This window comes from Eubalaena glacialis, chromosome 8 (genome assembly GCF_028564815.1).
Source record: "Eubalaena glacialis isolate mEubGla1 chromosome 8, mEubGla1.1.hap2.+ XY, whole genome shotgun sequence".
NCBI lineage: Eukaryota > Metazoa > Chordata > Mammalia > Artiodactyla > Balaenidae > Eubalaena > Eubalaena glacialis.
This window is the reverse complement of record NC_083723.1, coordinates 81,515,785-81,543,411: the sequence shown is the minus strand read 5'-3', so window position 1 is coordinate 81,543,411 and position 27,627 is coordinate 81,515,785. Positions and strand designations below refer to the sequence as shown.

General features: G+C 40.0%; 2 protein-coding genes across 6 annotated transcripts in view; one reads left to right on the top strand and one right to left on the bottom strand.

The window, feature by feature from the left end:
- Positions 1–16,407, bottom strand: part of PLEKHA8 (pleckstrin homology domain containing A8) — a 69,765-nt gene extending 53,358 nt beyond the window's left edge. Inside the window, exon 1 of one of the 4 annotated variants that reach the window (XM_061197868.1) lies at positions 16,025–16,407. In XM_061197868.1, coding sequence (XP_061053851.1) covers positions 16,025–16,064 — 40 coding nt within the window. In that variant the 5' untranslated portion in view covers positions 16,065–16,407. The remainder of the gene's footprint in view (positions 1–16,024) is intronic. The other 3 variants (XM_061197869.1, XM_061197866.1, XM_061197867.1) reach the window with 3 other exon arrangements.
- A 1,764-nt stretch (positions 16,408–18,171) lies between these two features.
- Positions 18,172–27,128, top strand: FKBP14 (FKBP prolyl isomerase 14). Of its 2 annotated transcripts, none has more exons than XM_061197864.1 (4): positions 18,172–18,541; positions 21,332–21,483; positions 24,327–24,454; positions 26,835–27,128. In XM_061197864.1, exons 1-4 carry the CDS (start codon positions 18,345–18,347, stop codon positions 26,991–26,993), a joined length of 636 nt encoding a protein of 211 aa, XP_061053847.1. In that variant the 5' UTR covers positions 18,172–18,344; the 3' UTR covers positions 26,994–27,128. The 2 variants fall into 2 exon arrangements, with proteins under 2 accessions (XP_061053847.1, XP_061053848.1); XM_061197865.1 differs by lacking the exon at positions 26,835–27,128 and adding an exon at positions 24,749–24,811.
- The last annotated feature ends 499 nt before the right edge of the window (positions 27,129–27,627 follow it).

Here is a 27,627-nt window from a genome sequence, read left to right as displayed (position 1 = left end):
TTCAGAACTTTTGCCGATTAGGTGTTATGAGAAACCAGAAGTTTACAATCCTACTGTTAAACAGAAAAAGAAAACACAGATAAAAATAAAACATTTACACACTGTGAATTTTAAAAAATCCATAATGAAATGTTGCCATGTAGAAATGCAGAAAAACATGAGAAGGAGCTATTTAAATCCATTACATGGGACTTCCCTGGCAGTTCAGTAGTTAAGACTCCACGCTTCCACTGCAGTGGGCACGGGTTTGATCCATGGTCGGAGAACTAATATCCCTCATGCCATGCAGTGTGGCCAAAAAATAAAAAAATTTTAAAAATCCATTACAGAAACTTAGGCCAAAAGTAAAGAAAAAAGTGAAGGAAAGGTGCTTTTTCATCAGCCATAAGAAGAAAACACTAGTGACTATAATTAAGCAGGTATAGAACAAGAGAAGCAAAAAGGTTGAATAAGTCCGTAACTTCTTTTGGCTTTAGTTTCCTTTTCTACAGAATTAAAGCATGAGTTTAATAGTCTCTAGTAGTCTCCTTCAGCTTTCAAACCTGTAAACCTCTATCTTAATACAGAGTAACAGGAAACAATTCTTTCTTATAATCAGGAGAAAATAACTAATGTCAAGAAAACAAAGGAAGATTAAATTTCTTGATAGGATTGACAATCTTTCTCAAGTGGTGAGTCAAAACTTAATTTATTCACCACAAATTGTGGTTGCTGTGTTCATAATCCATATAATTAAATGATGATTATAACTCACATATTATGAATATCTATATGTTAAAGGTGAAAAAAATCTACCATTTTAAAATTGAAACAAAGCTCAGTTATTGACCTTTGATCTCCATGGCCTTGGTGCTGTCCACTGTCCAGCCCTGGGTGTTCAGCTATACTCTACCTCATCAGAGCCCTCCATCATAACTAAGCTTCCCTCGGGGAGCTCCAGACAGGACAGCAGATAACAAAGTTTTGGGTTTCTCTGTCAGGTCAGTCAGGAAGAGTTTTGCTACAGCTGGGGAGGAAAGAAGAAGAGGCACCCCTAATAGTAACAGATAATAACCAAGCATTAGCTAAATTATAGGCTCCTTAATTTACCATTAATTAGTTCAGAAAGCATTTTATTGAGCACTTATAATTTTCCAAGCATGGAGATTTAGAAAAAAGAAAATCCCAGCCCTTAAAGAGTGACAGTCTTCTGGAGAGTCAGGCATGCAGATGGTGAGGAGACTATAACTGCAATATATGATACCAAATTCTCTTTAAAATCTTCTGTTAGTCACCTCTTCTGTATGAGCTTTGGGCTACCAAACTAGATATTTGTTTTATTTATTTGTTCTAGGCAATGCCCTCTAATATGTCCCACCATCACCTTACTCAAAAAAATAGAGTCAGGAAACTTTGCTTCAAGTTCAGACTCATAACATCCAGATGTGCCATCTTTTTTTAACATCTTTATTTGAGTATAATTGCTTTACAATGGTGTGTTAGTTTCTGCTTTATAACAAAGTGAATCAGTTATACATACACATATATCTCCATATCTCTTCCCTCTTGTGTCCCCCTCCCTCCCACCCTCCCTATCCCACCCCTCTAGGTGGTCACAAAGCACTGAGCTGATCTCCCTGTGCTGTGCAGCTGCTTCCCCATAGCTATCTATTTTACATTTGGTAGTGTATATATGTCCATGCCACTCTCTCACTTTGTCCCAGCTTACTGTTCCCCCTCCCTGTGTCCTCAAGTCCATTCTCTAGTAGGTCTGCATCTTTATTCCCGTCTTGCCCTTAGGTTCTTCATGACCATTTTTTTTCTTTTTTTAGATTCCATATATATGTGTTAGCATACGGTATTTGTTTTTCTCTTTCTGACTTACTTCACTCTGTATGGCAGACTCTAGGTCCATCCACCTCACTACAAATAACTCAATTTCATTTCTTTTTATGGCTGAGTAATATTCCATTCTATATATGTGCCACATCTTCTTTATCCATTCATCTGTCGATGCACATTTAGGGTGCTTCCATGTCCTGGCTATTGTAAATAGAGCTGCAATGAACATTGTGGGACATGACTCTTTTTGAATTATGGTTTTCTCAGGGTATATGCCCAGTAGTGGGACTGCTGGGTCATACGGTAGTTCTATTTTTAGTTTTTTAAGGAACCTCCATATTGTTCTCCATAGTGGCTGTATCAATTTACATTCCCACCAACAGTGCAAGAGATTTCCCTTTTCTCCACACCCTCTCCAGCATTTATTTGTAGATTTTTTGATGATGGCCATTCTGACTGGTGTGAGATGATATCTCAATGCAGTTTTGATTTGCATTTCTCTAATGATTAATGATGTTGAGCATTCTTTCAGGTGTTTGTTGGCAATCTGTATACCTTCTTTGGAGAAATGTCTATTTAGGTCTTCTGCCCATTTTTGGATTGGGTTGTTTGTGTTTTTGATATTGAGTTGCATGAGCTGCTTGTAAATTTTGGAGATTAATCCTTTGTCAGTTGCTTCGTTTGCAAATATTTTCTCCCATTCTGAGGGTTGTCTTTTCGTCTTGTTTATGGTTTCCTTTGCTGTGCAAAACCTTTTAAGTTTCATTAGGTCCAATTTATTTATTTTTGTTTTTATTTCCCTTTCTCTAGGAGGTGGGTCAAAAAGGATCTTGCTGTGATTTATGTCATAAAGTGTTCTGCCTATGTTTTCCTCTAAGAGTTTGATAGTGTCTGGCCTTACATTTAGGTCTTTAATCCATTTTGAGTTTACTTTTTTGTATGGTGTTAGGGAGTGTTCTAATTCCATTCTTTTACATGTAGCTGTCCAGTTTTCCCAGCACCACTTATTGAAGAAGCTGTCTTTTCTCCATTGTATATTCTTGCCTCCTTTATCAAAGATAAGGTGACCATATGTGCCTGGGTTTATCTCTGGGCTTTCTATCTTGTTCCATTGATCTATATTTCTGTTTTTGTGCCAGTACCATACTCTCCTGATTACTGTAGCCTTGTACTATAGTCTGAAGTCAGGGAGCCTGATTCCTCCAGCTCCGTTTTTCTTTCTCAAGATTGCTTTGGCTATTCGGGGTCTTTTGTGTTTCCATACAAATTGTGAAATTTTTTGTTCTAGTTCTGTGAAAAATGCCATTGGTAGTTTGATAGGGATTGCATTGAATCTGTAGATTATTTTGGGTAGTATAGTCATTCTCACAATGTTGATTCTTCCAATTCAAGAACATGGTATATCTCTCCATCTATTTGTATCATCTTTAATTTCTTTCATCAATGTCTTATAATTTTCTGCATACAGGTCTTTTGTCTCCTTAGGTAGGTTTATTCCTAGGTATCTTATTCTTTTCATTGCAATGGTAAATGGGAGTGTTTTCTTAATTTCACTTTCCGATTTTTCATCATTAGTGTATAAGAATGCAAGAGATTTCTGTGCATTAATTTTGTATCCTGCTACTTTACCAAATTCATTGATTAGCTCTAGTAGTTTTCTGGTAGCATCTTTAGGATTCTCTATGTATAGTATCATGTCATCTGCAAACAGTGACAGCTTTACTTCTTGTTTTCCGATTTGGATTCCTTTTATTTCTTTTTCTTCTCTGATTGCTGTGGCTAAAACTTCCAAAACTATGTTGAATAACAGTGGTGAGAGTGGGCAACCTTGTCTTGTTCCTGATCTTAGTGGAAATGGTTTCAGTTTTTCACCATTGAGAAGTATGTTGGCTGTGGGTTTGTCATATATGGCCTTTATTATGTTGAGGAAAGTTCCCTCTATGCCTACTTTCTGCAGGGCTTTTATCATAAATGGGTGTTGAATTCTGTCGAAAGCTTTATCTGCATCTATTGAGATGATCATATGGTTTTTCTTCTTCAATTTGTTAATATGGTGTATCACGTTGATTGATTTGCGTATATTGAAGAATCCTTGCATTCCTGGAATAAACCCCACTTGATCATGGTGTATGATCCTTTTAATGTGCTGTTGGATTCTGTTTGCTAGTATTTTGTTGAGGATTTTTGCATCTATGTTCATCAGTAATATTGGCCTGTAGTTTTCTTTCTTAGTGACATCTCTGTTTGGTTTTGGTATCAGGGTGATGGTGGCCTCGTAGAATGAGTTTGGGAGTGTTCCTCCCTCTGCTATATTTTGGAAGAGTTTGAGAATGATAGGTGTTAGCTCATCACTAAATGTTTGATAGAATTCGCCTGTGAAGCCATCTGGTCCTGGGCTTTTGTTTGTTGGAAGATTTCTAATCACAGTTTCAATTTCAGTGCTTGTGATTGGTCTGTTCATATATTCTATTTCTTCCTGGTTCAGTCTCGGAAGGTCGTGCATTTCTAAGAATTTGTCCATTTCTTCCAGGTTGTCCATTTTATTGGCATATAGTTGCTTGTAGTAATGCCTCATGATCCTTTCTATTTCTGCAGTGTCAGTTATTACTTCTCCTTTTTCATTTCTAATTCTATTGATTTGAGTCTTCTCCCTTTTTTTCTTGATGAGTCTGGCTAATTAATGGTTTATCAATTTTTTTTATCTTCTCAAAGAACCAGCTTTTAGTTTTATTGATCTTTGCTATCGTTTCCTTCATCTCTTTTTCATTTATTTCTGATCTGATCTTTATGATTTCTTTCCTTCTGCTAACTTTGGGGTTTTTTTGTTCTTCTTTCTATAATTGCTTTAGGTGTAAGGTTAGGTTGTTTATTTGAGATGTTTCTTGTTTCTTAACGTAGGATTGTATTGCTATAAACTTCCCTCTTAAAACTGCTTTTGCTGCATCCCATAGGTTTTGGCTCATCGTGTTTTCATTGTCATTTGTTTCTAGGTATTTTTTGATTTCCTCTTTGATTTCTTCAGTGATTTCTTCGTTATTAAGTAGTGTATTGTTTAGCCTCCATGTGTTTGTATGTTTTACAGATTTTTTCCTGTAATTGATATCTAGTCTCATAGCGTTGTGGTCAGAAAAGATACTTGATATGATTTCAATTTTCTTAAATTTACCAAGGCTTGATTTGTGACCCAAGATATGATCTATCCTGGAGAATGTTCCATGAGCACTTGAGAAGAAAGTGTATTCTGTTGTTTTTGGATGGAATGTCCTATAAATATCAATTAAGTCCGTCTTGTTTAATGTATCACTTAAAGCTTGTGTTTCCTTATTTATTTTCATTTTGCATGATCTGTCCATTGGTGAAAGTGGGGTGTTAAAGTCCCCTACTATGATTGTGTTACTGTTGATTTCCTCTTCTATGGCTGTTAGTATTTGCCTTATGTATTGAGGTGCTCCTACGTTGGGTGCATAAATATTTACAATTCTTATATCTTCTTCTTGGATTGATCCCTTGATCATTATGTAGTGTCCTTCTTTGTCTCTTGTAATAGTCTTTGTTTTAAAATCTATTTTGTCTGATATGAGAATTGCTACTCCAGCTTTCTTTTGATTTCCATTTGCATGGAATATCTTTTTCCATCCCCTCACTTTCAGTCTGTATGTGTCCCTAGGTCTGAAGTGGGTGTCTTGTAGACAACATATATACGGGTCTTGTATTTGTATCCATTCAGCCAGTCTATGTCTTTTGGTTGGAGCATTTAATCCATTTACATTTAAGGTAATTATCGATATGCATGTTCCTATCACCATTTTCTTAACTGTTTTGGGTTTGTTATTGTAGGTCTTTTCTTTCTCTTGTGTTTCCTGCCTAGAGAAGTTCCTTTAGCATTTGTTGTAAAGCTGGTCTGGTGGTGCTGAATTCTCTTAGTTTTTGCTTGTCTGTAAAGGTTTTAATTTCTCCATCGAATCTGAATGAGATCCTTGCTGGGTAGAGTAATCTTGGTTGTAGGTTTTTGCCTTTCATCACTTTAAATATGTCCTGCCCCTCCCTTCTGGATTGCAGAGTTTCTGCTGAAAGATCAGCTGTTAACCTTATGGGGATTCCCTTGTATGTTATTTGTTGTTTTTCCCTTGCTGCTTTTAATATTTTTTCTTTGTATTTAATTTTTATAGTTTGATTAATATGTGTCTTGGCTTGTTTCTCCTTGGATTTATCCTGTATGGGACTCTCTGTGCTTCCTGGACTTGACTAACTATTTCCTTTCCCATATTAGGGAAGTTTTCAACTATAATCTCTTCAAATACTTTCTCAGTACCTTTCTTTTTCTCTTCTTCTTCTGGGACCCCTATAACTTGAATGTTGGTGCATTTAATGTTGTCTCAGAGGTCTCTGAGACTGTCCTCAATTCTTTTCATTCTTTTTCCTTTATTCTGCTCTGCAGTAGTTATTTCCATTATTTTATTTTCCAGGTCACTTATCCGTTCTTCTGCCTCAGTTATTCTGCTATTGATCCCTTCTAGAGAATTTTTAATTTCATTTATTGTGTTGTTCATCATGTTTGTTTGCTCTTTAGTTCTTCTAGGTCCTTGTTAAACGTTTCTTGTATTTTCTCCATTCTATTTCCCAGATTTTAGATCATCTTTACTCTCATTATTCTGAATTCTTTTTCAGGTAGACTGCCTATTTCCTCTTCATTTGTTTGGTCTGGTGGGTTTTCACTTTGCTCCTTCATCTGCTGTGTGTTTCTCTGTCTTCTCATTTTGCTTAACTTACTGTGTTTGGGGTCTCCTTTTCACAGGCTGCAGGTTCGTAGTTCCCATTGTTTTTGGTGTCTGCCCCCAATGAGTAAGGTTGGTTCAGTGTGTTGTGTAGGCTTCCTGCTGGAGGGGACCGGTGCCTGTGTTCTGGTGGATGAGGCTGCATCTTGTCTTTCTGGTGGGCAGGTCCACGTCTGGTGGTGTGTTTTGGGGTGTCTGACCTTATTATGATTTTAGGCAGCCTCTCTGCTAATGGGTAGGGCTGTGTTCCTGTCTTGCTAGTTGTTTGGCATAGGGTGTCCAGCACTGTAGCTTGCTGGTCGTTGAGTGGAGCTGGGTCTTGGCTTTGAGATGGAGATCTCTGGGAGATTTTCGCCATTTGATACTGCGTGGAGTTGGGAGGTCTCTGGTGAACCAATGTCCTGAACTTGGCTCTCCCACCTCAGAGGCACAGCCCTGATGCCTGGCTGGAGCACCAAGAGCCTGTCATCCACATGGCTCAGAATAAAAGGGAGAAAACAAGAAAGAATGAAAAAGATAAAATAAAATGAAATGAAATAAAAGAAAGTTACTAAAATAAAAAATAATTTAAAAAAAAATTTTTTTTAAGTAATTAAAAAGAAAAGAAAGAAGAAAGCAACCAAACCAAAAAACAAATCCACCAATGATAACAAGCACAAAAAACTATATTAAAAAAAAGAAAAAAAGAAAAAAAAAAGGACAGAGAGAACCCTAGGACAAATGGTAAAAGCAAAGCTATACAGACAAAATCACACACAGAAGCATACACATACACACTCACAAAAAGAGAAAAATAGAAAAAAAAAATATATGTCTTTGCTCCCAAAGTCCACCTCCTCAATTTGGGATGATTCGTTGTCTATTCAGATATTCCAGAGATGCAGGGTACATCAAGTTGATGGTGGAGATTTAATCCGCTGCTCCTGAGGCTGCTGGGAGAGATTTCCCTTTCTCTTCTTTGTTTGCACAGCTCCTGGGGTTCAGCTTTGGATTTGGTCCTGCCTCTGGGTGTAGGTCACCTGAGGGCGTCTGTTCTGCGCTCAGACAGCACGGGGTTAAAGTAGCAGCTTATTAGGGGGCTCTGGCTCACTCACGCCGGGGGGAGGGAGGGATACGGAGTGTGGGGCGAGCCTGCAGCGGCAGAGACCGGCGTGACGTTGCACCAGCCTGAGGTGCGCCGTGCGTTCTCCCGGGGAAGTTGTCCCTGGATCACGGGACCCTGGCAGTGGCCGGCTGCACAGGCTCCTGGGAGGGTAGGTGTGGATAGTGACCTGTGCTTGCACACAGGCTTCTTGGTGGCTGCAGCAGCAGCCTAGCATCTCATGCCCGTCTCTGGGGTCCGCACTGTTAGCCGTGCCTCGCGTCCGTCTCTGGAGCTCGTTTAGGCGGTGCTCTGAATCCCCTCTCCTTGCACACCCTGAAACAATGGTCTCTTGACTCTTAGGCAGGTCCAGACTGTTTCCCGGACTTCCTCCCAGCTAGCTGTGGCGCACTAGCCCCCTTCAGGCTGCGTTCACGCAGCCAACCCCAGTCCTCTCCCTGGGGTCTGACCTCCGAAGCCTGAGCCTCAGCTCCCAGCCCCCACCCGCCCCGGCAGCTTAGCAGACAAGCCTCTCAGGCGGGTGAGTGCTGGTCGCAGATGTGCCATCTTGAGCACATCATTTAAATCCTTTGGGCATTATTTTCCAGTTTATAAACAGAGAGAGATGGACTAAACTGAGTATCCAAGGTTTAATATGTCATCTTCCTTCAGACTACACTGTCTCTCTTAACAAACCCAGCATTCTCTTATCATCCTAGCTCCAAGCCTGAGGGTCACTTCTGCCCCATTCCTCCAGGTCAATCGCTAAATCCTACCCAATCACCCTCATTTCTACTTCCGGCTTCAAATGTTCCACCGTGCCCACACCAGGGCATGAAGTCATGGAAAGGACACGGAGTCAGGCAGACCTGGCTCAAGACTTATTTGCAGTAGTGTTTTAAGTGAAATATTTAGCACGTGACCTTGGTTTATTCATCTGTGAAATGGGGAACAATGCCTCCCCTCTTGCCTTCCCACATCATCTTGCCCTTGTATTTCAACCTTCCCTCTTCCCTTATCATGTTTCAGACGGCTGAATCTTCCTGAAGTACTGTTTCCTCCTGTCCTTTCCTCCTATTTAGAAACCCCTAGAGATTCCCTACAATACCAACTCGAAACGCTCAGGCTTGGCTTGGTTTAATAATCTAATCCCATCCTAACAACACCCCAGTATATCCTCCTGCTCTCAGAAAAGAACCCTCCTTTTTAGTCCTGCTGGTTTCTTCATTGTGGGTTCCTTCTGTTCCCTCACACCTTACTCTTTCTGTCCAGGCCAATCCCACCCACCCTTTGGTCCCTCCTTTTCCATGAAGTCTTCCCTGACCACTCCTGAAAAAGGATTCTCTACATTTTTCTTGACAAAGGTATGCCTGTCTCCTCAAGTTTTACACCTTCCTCACTTTCTTACTTTCTTCTCTCTTAATTTTTGGTGGCTTATACTGGCCTCAGAAGTTGAAGGGCTGGACTCCATCCAAGTTGTAAATACTGCCCAGCAGAGGCAGAAAAGCAACAGGACATCTGTGGTGTCAACCTGGATGACCAAAGACTAACATTACAGCTGGTCAGGGGTGCCCCAAATTTGCCTTTAACATTCCAGTAAAGACACCAGAGGGTGACAGGTAACATCTAACTACAACTAGGGACCAGCTATATGCAACGTGGTCCCTCTAAGCCTTGTCAAGCCACAGTCTCAGAATAACCACATAAAAGCTTCAAGGTCAAAATCACAAATTTATGTGGAAAGGCATTTTTGTAGTTGAGAAAGATGTTCACTAGACTATGACCTCCTTGAGAACAAGGATCATGTCGTACTCAAAACAGTATTCCCAACAACCCACATAGGGTCTGGTAAGAAGTTGATAAGCAGTGTTTTGTTATCATTTATTCTCAGTAAATGAAAGACTGATTGACTGGGGGCTAGTAGACCATGTTAAAAGTAGGTTGCTGAAACCATGTCTCTGATATCTAAAAATCAAAACAGAGCCATCCTTGTCTTGGACTATATAGGAACTGAAGGACATGGAATAGATTCTCAAGCAAATGGTATTTTGCTTCCTCTGATGTGATAGGAATACTGAGAATGGTCAGCCCTCTCTCTGGCTAACTCTGTATTATCCATTTCTCCTTCTCTCCTGGTACTTTTATATCCTCCAAGGCCAACTTGAAAATGGATCTGGGGAGAAAAATGCCTAACCATCATGGTAATTTTTGGACTCACCTTCCCTATTGTCTCATTCATCTGTCTTGTATACAAAAATAGCTCCACTGCTGGTTTTTTTGGTCTGTCTCAAATCTATTCCTAATGGAATTTAACTAGCTTTTTTGCTCAATTCTAAATAAGATGAAAGTAATGGTAACAAGAAGTGGTGAGGATTAAACACTGAGAGTACAGTCCGAGAACAATGGTACCCAGGCTTCTTCCATCCACAGACCACTTCAATCACATAATACTCCATGGATCACTCCTAGTATCTCCAGTCACATCACACATCAGAATCAAGGGGAAGACGGGTATTGCTTTTGATGCAGTGGCAATGAGGCAATGGTTTCACATCTCTTATGTTCCTTAACAAATTATTAATAAATTTTTGCTGGGAGCAAAAGTACATACCAGTGGTACACAGAATTACATGATCTGTAACCACCATTCATCCACAAGGATGACTGTCATAGGACTGCAGAGTCAATTCCAAAATTCTGATAGTTTATTTGAATCTTTTCCTTTATAATTTATACCCCTCCAACTTCCAAAAGGACGATTTAAGGAATTCAGGATACATATACTCTCAGAAACCGTAAGGAGCCACAATTCACACATAGGCAATACAAACGGATTTTTTCCCTGGTATCATTAACCAGGAAAACCTAACCTGAAGTGAATTATGTACAAGGCACATTCATATATCCTATCCATTTCATCTTTATAACAAACCTAGTATGGCTATTATTCTTGCTGTCACAAAACTGAGGCTCAGGGAGATTAAGTAAGAGCTAAAACTACAAAAAAATTTTAGAAAAAAAAATAGGACCTAGGGTTAGGCAAAGGTTTAAGATTTGACACTAAAAGCACAAGCAATAAGAGAAAATGATTGATAAACTAGACGTCAAAATTTAAAACTTTTGTGCTGCAAATGATACCATAAGAAAGTGAAAGACAATCTACAGAACAGGAAAATATATTTGCAAATAATATATATGATATGGAACGTGTATCTAGAATAAAGAGCCCTAACAATTCCATAATGAAAAAATAAATAACCCAATTAACAAATGGGCAAAGGATGTGAATAGACATTTCTCCAAAGAAGATGTACAAATGGCTAAATAAACGCATGAAACGATGATCAACATCATTAATCACTAGGGAAATATAAACCACACTGAGCTACCACTTCACACTCACGAGGATTAGATATAATAAAAGAGACAGACAATAACAAATGTTGGTGAGGATGTGAAGAAACAGGAAACTTCTTTCATTACTAACAATAATGTAAAATGGTGTAGCCACTTTGGAAAAGTTTAGCAGTTCCCCAAACTGTTAAAGAGTTACCACATGACCCCACAATTCTACTCCTAGGTTTATATTCAAGAGAAATGAAAACACGTCCACACAAAAACGTGACACACATGTTCACAGCACCATTACTCATAATAACCAAAAAAATGGAGCAACCCAAATGTTCATCAGTTGATGAACAATCAAAATGATATATCCATACAATTGAAAATTATTTGTTAATAAAAAGGAATGAAGTACTGATACATGCTACAACACTGATGAATCCAAAAAAACATCACGCTAGGTAAAAGAAGCCAGTCACAAAAGACCACATAATGTATGATTCCATTTATATGAAATGTCTGGAATAGGCAAATTTATACAGACAGATTAGTGGTTGCCAAGGGCAAGAGGGGGTGGGGGGAATGGTTGATAACGGGTATTTCTTTTTAGGATAATGCAAATGTTTTAAAATTGATTGTGGTGATGGTTATACACTGTAAATATATTAAAAACCATTGACTAGTATACTTTAAATGGGTGAAATTCATGAGAGGTTAATTCATATCTCAGTAAAGATGTTAAATAAAAATAACAACAAAAAAGGTTGCCTAGTGGTTGTGAGACCATGAGAATCTTGCTCTGAATCACTCACATTCCAGATGGCCTCTTGGCACTGTTTACACAGTACAAACGTATATGGACAAGCATCACCTTCTTCCACCTGCGGGGGTAAGCAAAATTACAGCACCTCCTCAGACAACCATCTGGTGAGCATGATGCAAGCTTTTGTTATTTTTGGAATGCAGTGTTGCAATGTGCTTGTGTTTTAATGCACTGGAAGGGCCCAAGAAGCCTGCAACTGGCTAGAGCTCATGGCAGCAGCCTTCCTGTGTGCTGAGTGGGCAGGAAAGGGACCTAAAACTGAAAGTAGAAAGCTCAGAGCACAGCTCAGAAAATTTCCTTGTGACAAAACATATGCACAACACTAGGCAAAGTCCTCCGTACTCCTGAATTCCTCCCCACCTCCCACCCCCAAATAAAGTCTGCTATTCTAGGTCGACATACTTTAAATATAGACACATCATGAATCAGCTAGAATTATATAACAATCAAGCAGGAAGGACCTTTACAAGTATTATGTAATGAATGGAACACAGACACTGGAGCCACTTACTAACTGTGTAACCTTGGGCTAGTTCCTTCCTCCACCTTTCTGTGCCTCAATGTCTTCATCTGGAAAATGGGAATAATAAAGGCAACTGCTTCCTAAAATTGCTGCAAAGATTAAATGAGTTAATCCATGTAAAATATTTAGAATAGTGCCTGGAACATTAGAAGTGTTAAGTTTTTTGTTTTTGTTTTTTACTATTCTTACAATTATTAATGGGTAAATCTCATCACTTTTATGGAGGAAGATACTAAAGCTCAGAATGATAAAGTGACTCTACAGCTGGCAGTGACAGAGCCGGCACTAGACTTTAGGACTCTTTGACTCAACTAGTGTTCTACTATAGAGCATTAATGTATAACCAAGCAGGTATAATATCCCTTGACTAACTTTTAGGGCTTGAAAGATTCAAATAACAAACTTACAGTGCCTAGTGTTATGTCTCATACAATGTAGGTGTTTGTGAAATGTTTAATCCATCCCCTTTCCATTCCGGGCTTAATCTTCTAACATGTGAAGAGAGGGCTGGACACTAAATCCCAGAATATCCAATGTTCTACTGCACAAAAGGCAGGATGGCTCAGAATGTTGAAGAAAATACACAGAAGCTCTTTTTCTTTTTTCCTTTTCCTCTGATGGAGCACAGGGTACCTGAGTTTGCCTAATATATTAGGGAAAAGAGACTTTTCTTCCTTTCTCTTTCTGTATTTTAGCAGTACCCTCATGCAAGCAATTTAGATACTGCTATTCTCAGGGCTTGATGGACGTTTCCAACTTTCAGTAACTGATACCTAACAGTTTAACTCCAGGCAAGAGAAGCTCACAAAATAACTACAGTATTTGGCAAAATACAATAAATGTAGCCAAAATGAGCTTTTAAACAATCTCACCATTTCTCTCTTCCACACACACAAACACATGCACGTGCATGCACAATCACTCCGCAGTGTTTAAACCAGCCTATGGGGTCCTGCAATTTCAGGCCTGCCCTCCATCCCTGCAGTCTTGTTGGAGCCTGTTCTCAGCTCTCCAGCCATGTGAGTCTTCTTTCCTTTCCTTACACTTACCAGTTTTTTTCCTGCTTTAGGGCCTTCACACTGACATTCCCTGAGCCTAAAAAGCCTAAATCTTTTCCTCAGTGAAGCCTTCCCCAACGACCCAGACTAGCCTCTCCCATCCTCTCCCCTCAAATCACACACGCTTGGAACTTGCTTCCAACCATGTATCCAATGAATGTCTGTCTCCCCCATCAGACTGTAAGCTCAAGAAAGGCAGGAGCAGTGTTTGTCTTGTTCAACACTGCTTGCCCTGTACCTAGCACAGAGCCCAGCACACCAGTAGCTGGTGAATGAAATTAACAACATCCACCAAGGATTCAAAGGATCAGCTGATAAACTGTTTCCCTAACCTCTCCACTCAAATTTGGACATAAGACATCCCATATCAAGCTGTGGACATGACGGAAATAAACTACACAAACGGGTTAGGTACTCCCTTCGGAGAAAAATTCAAAATGAACAAAAACTTAGACTGATATTACATGTATTTTTAAATTACTATGTGCAAAACCATAAGAAAAAAATGTTATTTTTAAAAACCAGCTTCAGGAGAAGAAAATTAGTGATGTCTTCATCAAAGCTTGTCATTAACACTCACACTATGCTCTTTTGGGGAGACTAACTTGCATAGAAGGGTGGAAGAAACAAAAATGCATTTGCTTCTCCTAGGCTATTACCATTCCTTTCCAAAGTAAATGTATCTCCTAAGGAAAGAGAATGTGCTGTACCGTAATTCTAAGTATACCCAGTGTGATGGGCTTCTATGAACAGTTTGTCCACAATGAGGTGGCTTGTGGGCCATGGGAACAAGCAACATGATGTAAGGACAGTCATCTCTGGCAATGGCTCCCGCGCCCCTTTTCTTTAGGGCTTCCACTATGGCATCACTCACAAAATTAACTTCTCTTACTTGGGGCAGAAAAAAGTAGACTCTTTTCCAACAGAACAGATGGTACAGGCACCACATGATAAAGATTCCAAAAGATCCTTCTAGAGAAATTTTGCTTTATTGAAGGATACATAAAAACAGTCAGGGGGAAAAAAAGGTATTTCATGACCAGGAAGTAGGTACAGTACCAAGAGACTACACCTTGTATATAAAGGAGGAGGAGAAGAAGCAGAAAGAAGAGGCAAAAAAAAAAAAAAAAAAAAAAAAAAAAAAAGGAGGGGGGGAGATGGAACAAAAGAAGGAAGAGTGTTGAGGATGAAAGAAAACAAGTTAAAAGGTGTGTGTGATGGAAAGGGGGGAAAGACCAAGACCAGCGACTAAATTTCACTCAAGGGCATAAGATTATTCATCTTAGAGCTTAGAGATACCTCAAAAGCAAATTACTTGATCAAGCACCCTCCCTTTAGGTTAGGAGAACGTTAGCCTCTAACATTCACCGGAGCCCTGCCATGAGGTATCCACATCTAATACAATCTCTTGACATCAAATGAAGGTCCTTGAAGCAAAGGGCAAGTCTTCTAAAACACCCCTCCTCACTCAGTTTCTACTAATGATCACAAGAAAAACAGAACTCATTTGTAACCACACTATGCATAGGGAAGAGATTCTGGGTATACCCAACAGGTGCACTTTTAGCTGTGCTCTATAACCTCATCAGTCACTATGCCAACTGCTCCTCCCAGACACAAATGTCCTTAAAACACCCCCAGAGAATCACACTACAATCTTAAAAAAAACTGTCCTATGGTCCCCTAGGATGGGAAAATACAACTCTGCCACTCTAAGAGATACTGGGAATATTTCTCATTTCAAATACATTGCTATTAAAATGTTAAGTGCCCACCTCATTTTCCATAATAAAAAGTTTAATTTCAAAAAAGTGCCTAGCACAGTTTCCAGAACACAGAAGGTTTTTATTTATATACTCATTTATGAAAATGCTCGTCCTGAATCATATTCACAGCTGAAAAATAGTTATGACCTTCTCAAAATATTAAGTACTTCCACAAATTGGAAAGGGGGTGGGGTACTATTTTTAAGCCATTCTGCTCAGCAGGGCAAGAAAAGAGTTGCTAATGCTTGCATTCTATTTTACGGTAATTTCTGAGTCTGTAAAACAAAAAGAAATGCTCAGTGAGAAAACCAAAAACCTTGTGCATACTTTGGAACTGAGACGGAACTCTGATACCTTGGTCTGCACTCGGATGACTCTGCAGGTGACAAAGGGAAAGTGCTTGCTCTGGGGACTTTGTTTGAAAAAGGACCTTTCACCTCTGGGATTCCAGGTTACTGCTGGCATTTATTTGAAACCTTCCGAGACCAGCTCCTTCGCCAGAATTCGAGACTCCCAGAGGACCCCACTGCGGGAATCAGCGCCTCCCTCCCGCTGCCACCGAGGGCATCGTGCCTTTCAAGTCACCCCACATCTCAGGATTTCTTAGCTTTCCTCGAAGTGAGGAAAGCTACGGCCCTCACCCAGCCCCTACAGGGGGCTGTGTCTGTACAGCACGGGAGACATAGAACTGCTGTGGGGAAACATTCCCGGTCCGCGCAGGCCTCTCTGGTCTCAGGAGGGACCGTGACCCCGACCCCCAGCAGGCGCGTCCCGACGCCACCCTCCCGCGGCTCAGACAAAGGACCAGAACCCTGGCACGCCTCCCACTCACCGCTCAGATAGTTGGTCCACTTGTACAGCACCCCCTCCATGGCGCCCGCGGCCACCTTGCCCTCGCCCGCCGGCCCCCTCACTGCCCCAGGCCCCAGGAGGCGAGGAGCACCGGCAGCAGGGCCATCGCCCGGCGCTGCCGAGCCGGCCACTCCCGGCGCCTAGGCCCGGTGCGGGGACACCCCGCGGGCCTCACATCCCGGGCCCGGGGGCGGGGTCGCTGTGGCGGCCTCCGCACGTGAGGACGCAGCCGGCCGGTGGCCCGGCGCGGCGGGCCCGGCGCGCTGTCCTCAAGGAGGTAGGCACTGGGTGGGTCCGAAGGGCGGCTGAAGCCACCCAAGTGTCCCGAGTGAAGGAGCTGGTTGCTGGCGGCGCCACGGCGCACTACCTGAGTCCTCGACCCACGGAGCTCGGGGCCCGCTCGCGCATGCCCAGTGCACCGCTTGCGCGCATGTTCCCAAAATCCACCCCGGGGTTTAGAGGCGCCGGCGCCATGGCTGATGTAGTGAGAGAGGCCCGCGGGGAAAATGAGTCTTGGGAGGCAGGCTTGGGACTAAAGGGAGGGTGAGGAGGGAGGCCTCTGGGACAACGGTGGAACACAGTCCTGACTCAATGGTGCCGTAGATGGGTTCCATCTCCAGATGTTTGGGAGCCACCGTGGCCCCTTAGGGTGCCCCCTGGATTCTAGTCTTCAGGATTCAATTCTTATTTCAAGGCTAATTAATCCTACGCACTTCAAGGCTATTGAGGTACCCAACAATAAGGCGTACGGAGATGATGGGAATTTCACGATAGTATACTGTGTGTGGCCAGCGAGCGTAAACAGACGTTGTCTAAACTGTAAAACCTCGCTACAGGAAGTGTGGTCCGCGGACGGCAGCACTGACATCACCTAGGAGCTTCTTGGAATTGTAGGATCTCGCCACAAGCCCAGAAACTCCCGAATCGAACTTTGCATTTTAACAAGATCTCTCGGGGGATTCCTATGCATATGAAAGTGTGAGAAAGGACTGTGCTAAGGATATTTGACTAGGGAAAATGTTAACTATAGATTAAGTGGTAAAAGCAGGTTACGAAACACAGTATACAATAGGATCCTAATTGTTTTAGGCATATGTCACAAAACCATGCACCAAAATGTTAAGATGATTATTTCTGGATGGTGGCATTACAGGTCTTTTTTCTTTCTTTCTTTTTCTTTAGTGTAAGGTTACCAGATTTAGCAAATAAAAACACAACAATTAATTCGTTGTTTATCTGAAATTCAAATTTAATTCGGCTCCTTTATTTTAACTGGAAACTCTAGTGCTTTCCAGTTTCTTCCAAATCGACTACAATGAACACGTATTGCTTTTGAAATTATGCGAAAAATGTAAAATTAAAAATTTTAAAGACAGATGAGCCTGTGTAACTCGTAACTGTGATTACTACTTCTTGAAAGCGGAGGTCTGCACGTCCTTATCCTTGATAGAGGCTATTATTGACCCTCTACACTAAGGTCCTCTAAAATTATTGGCAGCCATAGTGTTGTGCGGCGTTGTAGAATGAATCAGAAGATGGTTTGATGGCGGAGCTCAGTTGCTTTTGGGGCTGAACAACCTTAAGCAGGACGCTTAACCTCTCCTAGCCAAAATATACTTATCTTTTAATGGGATAAAAGAATCTGCCTTACTGGCAGTGTAGAGAGGTTCACGAAGAACGGGAAAGCACTCTGTGAAACCTAAACCACTGTTAAAGTCTTTATCGTTCATATCCTAAGTTAAATAATAAGCAATTACTATTGGGGGGCCTCTCACCAACGGTGAGGGTAAACGAGTCTTTCCTGAGACCTGGACTTCACACCCTGGCCGGGTTCTTTACAGCTGTGAATCTGTCGAAGTTTCCGGTTAGCTCCGCGTTCCACCCCTCTCTCAAAGTCCAAGGTTGTGGAATTCTGTAATCCTCCGGGCTCCAGGACCTCAACGGGTGGTTCGCCTCTGGGCTACCGCCCTGCTCGGCCGGGTGGTAAATTACACTGTTGTAGAGTCATTGGCTTGAGAGGCTCCTGAGGGACAGCACCGCAAGCCAACGGGAGCTCGCGCTTTCCAGGGGGCCGTGTTGTAAGAGCCAGTCAAGGGCCGGGTTTGGGTTTAACTCTTTAGAGGTGTGTTCGCAGTGCGTGGGAAAGTTGTCGGTGGTGAATGTGCCACGTCTGCTAGGAAGGGGGAGTCATGAACTTGCCAGAGGCTGTTGTCTTTAAGTCTTCAACTACATCCTTAACTCTATGAGGTCGGGGGGCCCTTTTTGTGTTTTTGTAGCAACTTGTTTCCCGCCCTGGCAACATGAGGCTTTTCTTGTGGAACGCGGTCCTGACGCTTTCAGTCACTTCTTTGAGTGGGGCTCTGATCCCTGAACCAGAAGTGAAGATTGAAGTGCTCCAGAAGCCGTTCATCTGCCATCGCAAGACCAAAGGAGGGGATTTGATGTTGGTCCACTATGAAGGCTACTTAGAAAAGGACGGCTCCTTATTTCACTCCACGTGAGTAATTATACCCTGCAGGTAAAATAGTAAAGAACCCACCCACATATGCCCGCTCTTGGGCAGGAACAGTGGCGTGTACCAGCTTTATCTCTATTGAAAAAACCCTGAAATATCTAATTTCTTAGTTTGGGGAAAGGAAATTGTTTAAAGCCAATCTTATATAACAAGGCCTTTGAAGGTCTTATTGGAAACATGTGGTCAGGATAAAGCAGTAATTTTTTTAATTATAAAAATTAGAACTAGAATTTCTGAAATGCTGTAGAAATATCTAGGTGTATAATTAGGCAATAAGTAGAAAAGCCTTAAAGGAATTCTCATTTCTCAAACTTTGTTCCTGAGGGAAAATAACTAAATTCCATTTTTATTTTGGTGTAGGTGAAATTTACTTAAACTTTTCATAGCAACTTCATGAGCAGAATATACAATCATTTATTTGCTTGTTGTAGGTTATGTTAATGCTAGTCCATTGACCTAACTTTTGTTCTGATAGATGACACTTTGGTCAAGGCACAGGACCACGATTTGTTTCATTATTTGTTTCTTTCTAGAAATTCAAAGAGTTCATTGATGGGTGTGGGTGTGGTTATGGAAGATTAATTCAATACCTACAGTGAAGGATTTTCAGGTGGTTACACTATCACTATTTCTGTTTTATAAAGAAAGAAATTGCAACATGGAAAACTTTTACAAGTGTAATGATTTCCAATTAGTCATTGATTCTCCAATTCCATTCCAAAAGTATTTACTGAACATTTCGTTATGTTAGGCCCTTCGTTTGATACTAGGGAGATTTTTAAAATCTGGATTCTCTCCATCCTCATCCATTCATTCATCTATTCATCATTCAAATCCTTAATGAGTCAGGCCCTGGGGATGCAAAGATGACTAAGAGTGGGTTCTTCTCCTCTAGAAGAACACTGTCTACAGGGGGGAAGAAGACAACTCATGATGTAAAGTACAGAATGTTCAAAGTGCTCACAAAGCATAATGGACTCTGGACATAATCATGCTCTGAGAGATGGGGAAAGAGAACGACTTCCCAGAGATCATAATTGAGATGGGCCTTGAAAGATGGGTGGAGGTTTCTTGGTGGAGAATGAGGACGGGAGGACATCCCAGGTAGGGGGAATGGCGTGAACTAAAGCAGGGAAGCTTCGTGGCCCTTCCTAGACCTCGTTTTCTGATAAACTGCCTTTACTGGGCATTCCGATCTGGTCCGTCATGAGGTTTTGAAGTCAGTGGCACTCTTCTCTGAACTCTGTTAGCCTTTGCAAAAAGGTCCAAGATGAGCGCATGCCATAGAATTCTCAACAGCCCTATCTTTTTTATCAACAAGGCCGGTGCCACAGTGGACATTGAACAATATTATGATTTGCATTTGAAACTTCCAATTACATTTTTTATTTTCAGTCTGACCTTTTTTAGACCCAGCCTGCTTTCTTTCAGGTCTCAGAACCAAAAGCCTGTGTGGACCCTGGTGGTAACTGCTTGACATTATTAGCACTTTGCTACTAAAGTTCTAGTACCTGAAGAGGGGAATACTGTCATGCAGCCTCCATGTAAATGGCCAAAACCTGCTAACTCTCAGTATTATAAAGAAGTACCATCAAATGATCAGTTTATAAAGCACGTTCATTATTTCGAGACCCGTAGCCTATGTGGTAAATAGCCTAAGTCCTTTACCATGACAAGAAATGTGCCAAAACTGTAGGCAGTGCTGGGTGGTAGATTCTTTCTTCTTTCTTTATTCTTTTCTAGCCTTCCCCTATTTTCTATGGTTGCCATTTTGCTACTTTGATCATGGGGGAAATTAAGGAAAAGAAGTGATGGCCTTTACCTAGATTTAGTAACCATGGTACCTGTGAAGCCTAGTAGAGTGACTTCCGTTTCTCAACTACAAGATATCCTTGAATAGGACACTTTCCTTATTGCACTAAGAGGGAGCTAACTGGGGCTCAGATACTACTCAGCCCACAAGCCCCTCCAGTAGCTCAGCAGGTTGGTTTTTTTAGGCTGGCCTCTCTCCAACTCATGAGCCAGGATATCTTGACCATTTCCTTCTTCCCCAGTCCTTGAGGGGCCACTCCTCCAGACTTCCTTGCATAGCCCCACAATAAACGCCTGGGGAGAGAACTAGGCCAGGGTCTGAGTGGGGATTCAGGGTTGAAGAGCAGCCTCTTGCACCTATCAGAGCCATCAGCAGGCTATACATCACGAAAGGTTGTAGGCAGGATATAAGACACTGCGCTCCTGACTCCACTGTGCATGTGGGCATGGACCCGTGAGCGCTGGCAGTAAATTCTTAGCTTCTCATTCTCCTTCCCAAACTCATCCATTTTCCATTATTTTATCCCTTTTCTGCATCCTAGTGGTCTTCCTGGGACAGCATTACTTTGTGATTAAGATTTTGAACTTTGGAGTTGGGTCAGATACTGGCACACTCCTCTGTACAATGGGGTAATAATGGTACTTATCTCATATTATCATTGTTAGACTTAAAAGAAGCAAAGCATTTAGGATAATACCTGTATACAGTAAATGCTGAGAGTTGTTTTTATTATTATTCCCTCTGCCAGCTCTAGCAAATTCAGCTATGTGAAATTTGCATCAAGAAAGGTAGGAAGTGAAATGAATTACTATAGAGTTTGACATGTGCATGTGTGCTATTTTCATTAATTTCCAAACTAATAAAATTAATCAGTCATGGGTGGAAATGTTACACCACAGCAATAAAAAAATAATGATAAAGTTACTAAGGAGTTCTAATATGTTTTCTTTCTACTGTAGTCACAAACATAACAATGGTCAGCCTATTTGGTTTACCCTGGGCATCCTGGAGGCTCTCAAAGGTTGGGACCAGGGCTTGAAGGGAATGTGTGTAGGAGAGAAGAGAAAGCTCATCATTCCTCCTGCCTTGGGCTATGGAAAAGAAGGAAAAGGTAATAACAATTCTACATTTTTACTACAGCATTAGAATTCTTCTCTGGATTAGGGATAGAAGTTAGTAACTACTATGTATTTTTTTCTAGAAGTAAATAGAGGACTTGTATATCTTAGGAAAATATAATTGTCTTGATTAGCATTTGAAATGGCCAATTAAGGCCATAATATGTAAATGGTCAACTGAGCTAATAAGGAAAACCGTTCTGTAATCTCAACTCTATTATTAATATTGCTCACCAATATGGCGGGTTTTGTTTGTTTGTTTGTTTGTTTTTGGCCGCACCACCTGACATGTGGGATCTTAGTTCCCCAACCAGGGATCGAACCCATGCCCTCTGCAGTGGAAGCACAGAGTCTTAACCACTAGACCGCCAGCGAAGTCCCTGGTGGTTTTTTTTTTAATGGTGGTATTATTTCCATAACATGATGTTTACCATTTTAACCATTTTTTTTTTCCATTTTAACCATTTTTAAATGTACAGTTCAGTGGCATTAAGTACATTCACATTGTTGTGCCAGCGTCACCACTATCCATCTCTAAGACTTTTTTATCCTCCCCAGTTGAAACTTACCAATTTGTTTTCACAATGCAAAAAGAAAGGCTACTCAACATAATTGTTTTGATGAGTCAAACATTTGAAATATAGATTACTAAGGCATTAAATGCAGTTTTAGATGTGGGCTGTGTGTGACTCACAAATGAAGTCTCCCACGACAGAGCTCTTATGGGAGTTAATTTTCATCTTTGTTTTAAAGTTGTTTTATAAAGTTTTTGATAATTTATTTAAATAAATAATGGAGTGACATGAAATGAGTTTAATAAAACAGAAGCAAGTGGGCTAGTTGGTCCAGGGAGCCTTTGTGCTAGTTGTTCTAGGGCAGGCAATAACACCTGTTGTTTAGGTGGGAACCCATGCAGTTTTCCAAAGGGCTATTTACAAGAGGCCTGAAGATGTTTACATGCATGTATCCTGTAATTCCTTTATTAGAATCTTACCTAAGGGAATAGTCTGCTATTGGGAGAAAGGTTCATAAACAGGGATGTCCATCACTTGTTATTTCTAATAGCAAAAAGATTGGAACCAACTTAAGTGTATAATGAAAAGGGTGTATATAAATAAAATATGGCCCAGTTATTTTAAAATGGCATTTTAAAGATTTTAAAAATTACATCTAAAATATGTATGATATAATGTTATACTTATAAAGGTAGAAAATGAAGATATATATATTATGATAGTAAGTATTAGGAAAAAATATATACACATACCAAGTGAATCACAAGGAAATAAATAAGAATGTTAATAATGGACAGTGGTTCTGGGAGTTATTTTTATTTCTGGTTCTGTCTCTTCCACATTCTCTACAATGGGCACATATTATATAATGAGGAAGAAAAAAAATTTTAAGAAGTCATCAGAACTAGACAGAAAACCACTCTGACGTAGTAGAAATACAGACCTCACAGCATCCTGAAGTCCAAGCTTAACCATTTACAAGGTGGGGATTATGATTTCCTAGCCCCAGTGTACTGAGAAGAAAATAGGTGTCATATGTGAAGTATCACATATTCTAAATGGATCTTGCTATGTAAATCTTATGCATAGAATAGGATTTACTAACAAAATTCAATTCTTATTTTAATAATGATCCTTTTAGAGAAGTCAAGTATCTAGAAAATGTTTCTCTGATGTTTAAACATTTCTTTCACTTTCCTGTATCTTTGTCTCACCTTTAATATTTATGTATATAGTATTAGTCCATTTCTCTTTCTCCATACTCTATTTGACTTGATTTTATTTTATAACAAGTAGAGATCTGAATTTGAGTCATCTCCTTCAAACAGAATACCATGAAACTAATTCTGCTAATACGTATTTAAACACTAATTTTGTAGTTTTTTAGTACCATGTTTGCATGCCTCCTTTTGGAAAGATACCAGTTTTATCGATGACCTCTAGTGCATGCCCTTCTCTGTCTAGATCTGGAATGGTAAGCTTCGGCACACAGTGTAAGTTTTGTTCTTTTGGTGCTTACAGATGCTCTTTAATGGGATGAGGGGGTGGGGCACTGAGAAATATTTGTAATGTTTACCCGGACCTGTATGTTAAATATAGTTATAAAGAAACACGTTGAAAAAAAATTGTCCATGTTTCCCAGAAGTTTTTTGTTTGTTTTGGTTTTGGTTTGGTTTTTTTTAAGGTCCCTGGGGCTTTAACAAAGCTCTTTTCACTTTAAAAGATTTTTATCTCCCTTCTCAGAAATTTGCTTTAATGTCTCCCCTCCCATGGAACTTCCTCAACATGTGTTAAATTTGCTTCCAGATGAGAAAACTGAGGCTTAAAGAGGGGCAGATGTGAGCCTCAATCCCAGTGTGAAACCAGAGCTCATTCAGTTATATACTGCCTCCCAGTGGTGGAAATGGCAGTACTATATGTATTTCTAGGCCAGGACTTTTTGACTCAAAAGTTAGTAAATCATTTGTACTATAATTAACTCTGAATTATCTAAAGCCCATTAAGTCATTCTTGACATATAATATGTAACCTCTTAATTATATTTGAAATTTAATACTCAGACCATAAGGCATATCTGTGTGTGTAAAACAATTTTTAATTGCAAAGCCAAAAACACATTGTTTTTGATCTAATAGTTTGGATTGTTCCTTCTTTATTTTGTTTGAATAAACTATAAGTAATTTCTATATATGGGACAATCTTAGAAAGGCTCTTTATTTAATTCAATTAAAACAGTATTTTGTTCAGTACCACAAGTTTTCTATCATCAAAACTTTGGGATCTATTTAATAAAACTTAACCCCTCTCTCTCTTCATGTCAGGTAAAATTCCCCCAGAGAGTACACTGATATTCAACATCGATCTCCTAGAGATTCGAAATGGACCAAGATCCCATGAATCATTCCAAGAAATGGATCTTAATGATGACTGGAAACTCTCTAAAGATGAGGTGATCTTTCCTTTTTCTTTCTTCCTTTCTTCCTTTCTCTCTTTCCTTCTCTCTCTCCCCCCCCCCCTTCCTTTTTTCCTCCCTTCCTCCCTCCCTCCCTTGCTTCTTTTAGCTCACTTTTTAAGAAATATATTTTAAAATAAAATTTATTTTTATTTGTGTAAAATGTTATTTATAAGTTTTCTTAAACACTGATGCTTTGAAAATTGACTTTTTTTCATAGGAAATCATTGTTTTGGAGGGAAATATATTGAGACTTTTCATTCTTTTGCTTTTTTTCTCCTTAATGCTTAGGGTTCAGTGTATCTTGCTCTCGCCCTGAGTTTTTGAAGATCTGTTTTCCCAAGACAATTCCCGTTTTGGAGCTACGATATAAGAAACGTAGATGTCCTGCAAAATATCTCACGTGGACAGTTTCTGTTTAAAACTTCAGACTGGCTGTTAAATGAGTTGCATAGTGATTTTCTAGCAGTTAGCATCAGCAAGCAGATCACATGCTCAGTTTTGCTCAGGTTAGGAGACCCCAGTCTGGATTTTCCACAGTAGGAGACCTTTCCTAGCCCGCACAGGGTCCTGGTGTTGAGTAAGGAGAAAGGAAGAAGACTTCTCTCTATAATTTATTTAGGTGTTTGCAGCCGTTGCTACACATACCTGTCTTAGTCTGGCTTCTGTGGGGAAAGAAGTGGAGGTAGATATCTAGCCCTATGTTTTTTGTCTACCCGTATTCTCCATTCTGACTTGGCTGGTCAGAAATCAAGTCCCTTTTTATGCTTTCATCAATTTCATTCTAATGCCTAGGAAATGATTGTCTTTTTTTTTTAATATAAATTTATTTATTTATTTTTGGCTGTGTTGGGTCTTTGTGTTGCTGCGCGCGGGCTTTCTCTAGTTGCAGAGTGGGGGGCTACTCTTTGTTGCGGTGCGCGGGCTTCTCATTGCAGTGGCTTCTCTTGTTGTGGAGCACGGGCTCTAGGCACGTGGGCTTCAGTAGTTGTGGCTCGTGAGCTCTAGAGCGCACACGCAGTAGTGGTGGCGTATGGGGCTTAGTTGCTCCGCAGCATGTGGGATCTTCCCAGACCGGGGATCGAACCCATGTGCCCTGCATCGGCAGGCGGATTCTTATCCGGTGCGCCATCAGGGAAGTCCTGATGATTAAGTCTTAAGACATGTTGTTATAAACCGCAGGGTCATGATCCACAGCTACTAAATTCATAACACCTCAGAGTGTTATCAGTCATGGACTTTTTTCTATCCAAGATAAATTTGAATTCCCTTTCATTAAAAAAATCTTGAATAAAAAACATTCACATGGTTCAAAAAAATCAATTCAATATAAAAAGATTTATTAAGAAGTCATTCTCCCACCCACATCCTCTTCTACCATGTGACCTCCCCCTTCATATCCAGTTTTACTAGTTTCTAACAGACCCTTCCAGTGTTTCTTTACGCAAATACTAGCAAGCATGAATATATATTCTTATTTCCCCCTTGCTTACACAAGAAGTAGCATACTATACATACTGTTTGACATCTCACTTTATTCACACAATATACCCTGGAGACATATTCTACATTAGTCCATAGAGTTTCATTATTACTGCCCCCACCCTTTTTAACAACTGCATTAAATCCCCTTAATCTTAAAAATAAATATACACTATATGTTTGCATGTTGGTGGTAGGGGGAGGAGAGAAGATTTGAAAGTGCTGATCTAACAGAGGAATAATAGGGATATGATTCAAAATGAAAATATAGGTTGAATTGCATTATGGTGAATCTAGTAGGTAATTGGGGGGCAATATTTTGTTTATATATTTAAATATCTGTATAAAAATGGAAACTTTTAGTCTAAATACTCATCAGGCTGGATTTTGCTTTAATTTCTGAGATCGGAAGGTCATGTGGCGTGATTACAGCCAGTCCACAGCAGATACTATTCCCAGACGCCTACTTAAAATTTAAAAAGGCCATCATTTAATCTGATTTTAAGAGAAATATCTGGAATTCTGACCCTTCTTAGAAAACAAGATCTGGATAATTCAGTGGATTGAAAGATAGCAGTCTTTCAAATGCCTGACTTTATTTAGACTCGGATTAAGAACACATAATATGCTTTCACTGTGTGTTTTTCCCATGATATAAGCCATATCTTTGCCTCTGAGCAATATTTTGTGTCTCTACTGTAGCACTATAGCAACAGCTTTTAAGGGGAAAAATTCCTTATAATTCTTTTACTATCATTAGAAATATATCATAAGGTAGTTGTTTAGTAGTTGTTATGTATAACTAAATGCACTACCCGTCCAGTCTGTGATATTGATTGGCTCGATGTGGGTGTCCTATGAATTAGAATTATTAATGTGACCCATTATTTTGTAGGTTAAAGTGTATTTAAAGAAGGAGTTTGAAAAGCATGGTGCAGTGGTGAATGAAAGTCATCATGATGTTTTGGTGGAGGATATTTTTGATAAAGAAGACGAAGACAAAGATGGATTTATATCTGCCAGAGAATTTACATATAAACATGATGAATTATAGACACACGTCTGCCCATTTTATATAGCATCCATCCTTAAAAGAGAGGGTAACCATCTTGAAAGAAAGTCTTATTTGTTAACTATGTTCTGTTCATGCTTTGGTTTTTATTTTTATATATTTTTCTGAATATTATTAGAAGAACCCTTTAGGGCTTCTAAGTACCCATTTCTTTCTGGTAGGTTATTAGGAAGAAAAAATTGATTTGTCTTTGAATAGAAGACTTCTGGACCATTTTCCACTTTTACATATGAAGCCTTATGTTTTACTTGCTTACTTGTAATTTTAAGATATTGCCACTGGGTGCATGCCCAACATAAGACCAGGTAGGTTATAGCACAAATCAGCACCCTCTGTTTCTTCTTCCCTCTATTTTCTCCAAGTTAGATGCTGATATTTGAAAAGCCTTTTGCAATAGCCTAAGGCTTATTATTTTCATGTTGTAATGAAACAGTGTGTCTGTAACTGCCTTTGAGTCTCTGCTTGAGGAAAAGGGGAAAATGGTTGTTGAGCTCTACGTTTAAGAGTTACTGCTTTACTGAGGAGATGTGCAAAGCTGAAATGAGTAAAGTTAATAATTTATAAATATGTTTACATTGAAATATTCTGCCTGGGATTTAAGCTACATAAGGTTGGG

Excerpts from the sequence above, each read along its gene's own strand:
- FKBP14 (XM_061197864.1), top strand. The coding sequence starts at position 18,345 with ATGAGGCTTTTCTTGTGGAACGCGGTCCTGACGCTTTCAGTCACTTCT. Across the intron at positions 18,542-21,331 it reads GGCTCCTTATTTCACTCCAC|TCACAAACATAACAATGGTC; the intron begins GTGAGTAATTAT and ends TTTCTACTGTAG. Across the intron at positions 21,484-24,326 it reads CTATGGAAAAGAAGGAAAAG|GTAAAATTCCCCCAGAGAGT; the intron begins GTAATAACAATT and ends TCTTCATGTCAG.